Genomic DNA, 5,329 nt, shown 5'->3' on the forward strand with positions numbered 1-5,329 from the left:
GGGCGGCGGCAGGCGTCGCGGGTGTCGGAGGCGTCGGTGGCGTCGGCGGAGCTGGCCAGCTAGGATACTGGTATCCGCCCCAATCTTATCCTACGACAGCGACGCAGATGCAAGCTGGTGGCTTCCTCCAAGGAATGCAAGGATATACTTATGGACAGTTCGCCGGATATCAACAGGCGCAGTACATGGGGTAAGCTCCCTTATGCTTTTACCGTACAGGGTAATTCTGTGATACTATACACTATCGGCTAGATATCTAAGTAGGTTACAAATGGCGAGGATAAACGTGACTTTTATTTCGTAAATTGTATTTTTCTTGCATTGAATTTGGTGTATTATAACGTAATCGTCGAGAAGGTAATATAATTTTAATTCGGAAAAATAGGATTGAAATGTCATTAGAACCGCAGTGTTTTTCTCTTCTGATGTATGGATAATTCACTGTGAAATGATATGGAATGAGTTATGTAGCGTCAGTATTGGACTCGCTGAATTTATCATATTTCTTTGATATAGGTGTTAATGAATAGTAAATACCTATGAATAGTATTACTCTTGAATATTCTTTTATGTATATTATATTTTTTATAGATGAGATTCACTAAATATTATTTATACATTGGTACACATTTCGAATTGTTGGAAGTGTAGAAGCAGCATTTAATTAAAGAATTAAATTTCCTATATAATATTTTAATATTTGTTTTCTTGACAGGTAGAATATTTCAAATTACTATTAATGTACTGCATACTTCAAAAAATAATCTAGAAGACACGGTGACATACAATCTAATCTAATTGCTGTCTTTATTTCTTTATTTATAACTAATTATCTATACCTTAATACTAACAAAAAGAATTATAGTGTAATAGCGGAAAAGTATTAAATATGTCTATTCCGTTATAAACCAAATTATCAGTTTTAACATGAAAACGTACTCCTACTGCTCTGTTATCATTAACAAACTACTAAATATATTAAAAATGAATAATAACTAACAAAACTTTTAAAGACGAAATATAAACGGAATGAAAACAATATGACAAAAACCTTTTAGAAGATGTTCATCCTACTTAAGACCTACACCAACATGTTGAATATAGTGTAACCCCTAACCATCCTAGTCTCATCATTGATCTTAATCAATTAGGCGAAGTACCGAGTAGCTAATATATACCAGTAAACGTAAACATAGCTCAGTAGGTCAAGTCAGTTCTTATAACATCGTAAGTTAAAACGTTGGCTGAAGTTAATGTACGTCGCTAATGTTCATGGCACAATAGCCTGCAAATGACCGATGAAAATTGCACATTATTATACATCGTTGAATTCGTAGTGAAATCCCCGACAGAAATAAACTAACATTTCCTGCGAAATGCTAAGAAAAGCTATAGAGTTATAGTCCTTAAAAATGATCAATTTCTATGTACAGCGATAGATAATTAGTAACTTTATGTTTTTACTAAGTGTAAGAATAAAATTACCTAATAGTTGTATATAATACATCTATGATATTGATAAAGGGATCTCAGAACTTGTGATATTTTCATGTAATATTTCCATTCAGTTCTAATTATAATTACAAAATTATAGATGAAATAATATGAAATATATATATATATGTTCTTTGCTGTATTCATAAGAACTGTTTGAAAAATAAATTATGTTCTGTGATATCTGAAAGATATTTGATTCTATTACAAAAGTCAGTGATAGAACACTTGAAAGCTGTACTTTCCTGTCAACTATTTTCAACTTTTAATTTCTCACACGTGTATTAATAATCAATGATCAAAAAGTCAATTTACTACTTAATGAAAAATAGCTTTTATTCTACTATTTACGTAAATGTGAAAAACAAACGAATGTTATTCTTACCGATTTGTTACCGATCTGATTTGTTACGAGTATCTATTGTCTTCGTTTTCATACACATACCTATCTTTCTTTACAAAGAACCAGGATCAATTGCAGCTAGATAGTTATTCGAACCTAGGTAGTTACTGCACAAGCAGTTACTTGAAACGAAACTATGTACTTTTGTTGAAACGAGTTAAGTGACAGCAATTCGTTTGATTCCAGAAAATAAAAGTAGACAAACTTTAACAATACGCTGCTCGATTTTCTGTTTCAATTTCCCGAGCGAAGACGGTAGCTTCACACACACCGTGTATTTATCGACGATACAAAGAATATATTTATTATTATATAATTAGTAACTTTGTATACCAACAAGATTTTATAGCTTCTTTATAAATATCTTTCGTGAATTATCAATATTTCATTCGCTTTAAAGTTATAATACAAATTATTTCCAATGACTTCAACGTGAAATCTCGAACAACAAATGTGCTTGCTTTATCTAACGTGATATTATATCACATTTTGCTAGTACAAACGATTATATCAGGCTGAGACTTCCGGCTATGGTGGTAATAAAACGGTGAATAAATTTAATTGAAAATTTGACGATGTCATAAAATAGTAAATATTGCCAGCCTTTAAACTGTAACCTGAGAATGTGTAGAGCACAAAAGAGCACAACTTTTAAGGATCACATAGTATAAAGGCCAAGGTAATTTCTGGGATAGAATATCTTTCGACGCTTTTACGATCTATGAAATGACGCCCTTAAAGTGGGTATCCGAATGCTTCTGGAGTATTCTCAGGACTGTAAAGTAGAAATGGTACACGTTCGAAATAAACTAAAGCTCTCAATTGTGTGCATCATACGTTGAAGGGTTGAGACTGTCATTTTACACTCCCTATGAGATTTGAGCGGCACAAAAGCCAAGGAAACGTCAGACATACTATATATCATTTTTAAATATCGTCTGACATTAAATTTATCCTTGACAAATCGATGGAATTTGAATAAGATGCACCAGTTGAGCTTAAGATAGATCACAAAACACGAAAAGAGGGAAGGGGAAAGAGTATCTCGAGAATAATAAAGTAACTTCAGAAAATGTTTACTGACTATTGAGCTTCTTGTTTTACTACGTGCCGTATAATTGATGGCATTTAATCAATCCCCAAATCACCACATTAAATCAGTTCACTCGAATTTACATATCCTTTGGTGAATTTAACCATATTCGAGTTTCCATTTACGTCTAACCCGCGTCACATTTGCTAGCTATAGCAACTAAATTTATTTACTTGTATCATAAATGAAGTCATTTCCATTCCACGAAATAATTACGTATTATATATTATGTAATCTGTATGTAGGTACATACAATGCTTGGTATATTTGATTTAAAATTACACTTGAACTATCAAATCAATAGAAATGACAATTTCTGATTGTTTTTACAATTACTAAAGATACGCAACTTACTTTCATCAAATTTAATATTGACTTTCATTGAAGAAACATTATAGAAACATCTGTCTATTTCCATTATAATACTTATACTTCAATTACCAATATATTAATCCATTACGGGCAAAGCAGTGGAAAAATATATAAAAATAGAGTAGACACAACGCTATTGAAATATAATAATTCTTGTGCAAATAAAAAGATATATCAGTTATTATACACACATTTAAAGAATATTTTTACAGCCCGATCACTATTACCAAAACTTGAATGTGGATCGTGAAAATTTTAGTTTCCGATCGATATAAATAAAGAGAAACATAAAACGCCGTGATAACATTACAATTTTATTCCTCAAATTTTTATAGGATGCCTAACCGATCGGATTGTTAAACGAAATAGCGAACGGGTACATGGTTGCACTCTTAACACAGACATCAAATCGAATTTGTGCATTTGCCGATCGCGCAATTTTTAGAGATTACGCGGCAGGAACGAACGGGGTGCTTTCTGGCAAGCAGAATATCTTTCAGCGTTCTTACGATCCGTGAAATGGCACCCTTAAAGACCGTACCCGAATGCCTTTCAAGCATTACCAGGATTGTAAACCAGTAATGTAACACATCCTAGATAACCTAAAGTTTTCAGTTGCGTGCATCGTACAGGAAAGGGTTTGAAATCTTTATGTAACGATACATATATTCATGAATCTGGAACGTGCGATTTTATGTTTAAACCGCATCGTCTGTAAAATGAAACGTTTTCGTTATAACATCTCTAAATATTATGGTAAAAAGAGTTAACGAATTGTAATAATTCCCAACACTTTCAATAAATATAATCACATTTGAAAGTCGAACATCCGTCAAAAGAACCACTGAGACATTCTCGAAAGAATTTTCGAAAGAAAGAAAATGGTCAACAAATGTAAAACTTCAAATGCGAATAAAGTATGCGAACGTTCCATTGCTTCTTAAATTCGTGTCCAAAATCATTTTAAAATTCACAAAACTGATGTAGATTTGTTAAGCTGCATTTACTAAATATTTAGTTTACTTCTTTTTTTAACATCTGTAAAGTCAAACAAATGATTTAAATTCTTTAATCTTTAATCACTGCAGGTAAGAATTGTTTCGATTCGATAATTTGAAAATATTGTATACAGGTACTTTGTTTGTTCGATAGATTTATCTTTACGATATTCGTTATGTTCGTGTACAACTTTATAAATTGTGTCAAAAGTATTATCAGAGAGTAGGCGTTGACGTTACATAATTCATAGCCATAAAAGATCTCGTGTTATAACATTGGAACGTAAATATGATATAAAGCTGTCAGTTTACTACTAAACGTTATATTACAACGATTTTAAATGATACGCTACCCATAATTAGATATGTGATATGAGCGATTTTACCTTCGTTTCTTGTCGTATAAATTTCACCTAATAACTAATGCACGTATTTTAGAAACCTACTGATAAACAAGCGTCCGGCTACTTTTCAACGATAGTGTACATAGTAATATTCGACTATTACTTTTCCACAAATTATTAACAAATTGCGAATATTCATGAAAATTCATATCTTCATAAACACTGGCAAAGAAATGAAACCTAACCGGAAATTTAATTAATCTACTAAATATTACACTTGATATTACATTTTGTATATTTTACATATTCTTGCATATTAAGTACATTTGTATGCATTTTTGCATCATTAGATCTCGCGGAAATGCACAAAAAATCAGAGTTTAATTATCGCAAATCCGACGTAAGTTATTATCACGTTGTTCATTTTGAATTGCAAAACTCGCGACAATTTACAAGCTTTCGAGCGAAGTTGTTTATTTGCACGGAAATTACATGTAGGAACTTGTGTAAATACAGGATGGGAATGGGTGTCCACACTGCTGGCACGGCAGCAGGTTGGGGCCAGGGATTACCTGGGGGACCACAGTTACCGCCACACCATGCCACGACGGTCACGGCACCCCCA

General features: G+C 32.5%; 1 protein-coding gene across 1 annotated transcript in view; it reads left to right on the forward strand.

The window, feature by feature from the left end:
- LOC100746351 (nucleolysin TIAR) overlaps window positions 1–5,329 on the forward strand; it is a 589,230-nt gene that overhangs the window by 571,606 nt on the left and 12,295 nt on the right. The window contains exons 9-10 of the mRNA XM_033322978.1: window positions 1–190; window positions 5,221–5,323. The exon at window positions 1–190 is cut by the window's left edge and continues 11 nt beyond it. Coding sequence (XP_033178869.1) covers window positions 1–190; window positions 5,221–5,323 — 293 coding nt within the window. The remainder of the gene's footprint in view (window positions 191–5,220; window positions 5,324–5,329) is intronic.

This window comes from Bombus impatiens, unplaced genomic scaffold, assembly GCF_000188095.3.
Source record: "Bombus impatiens unplaced genomic scaffold, BIMP_2.2 scf_0739, whole genome shotgun sequence".
NCBI classification, from domain to species: Eukaryota; Metazoa; Arthropoda; class Insecta; order Hymenoptera; family Apidae; genus Bombus; species Bombus impatiens.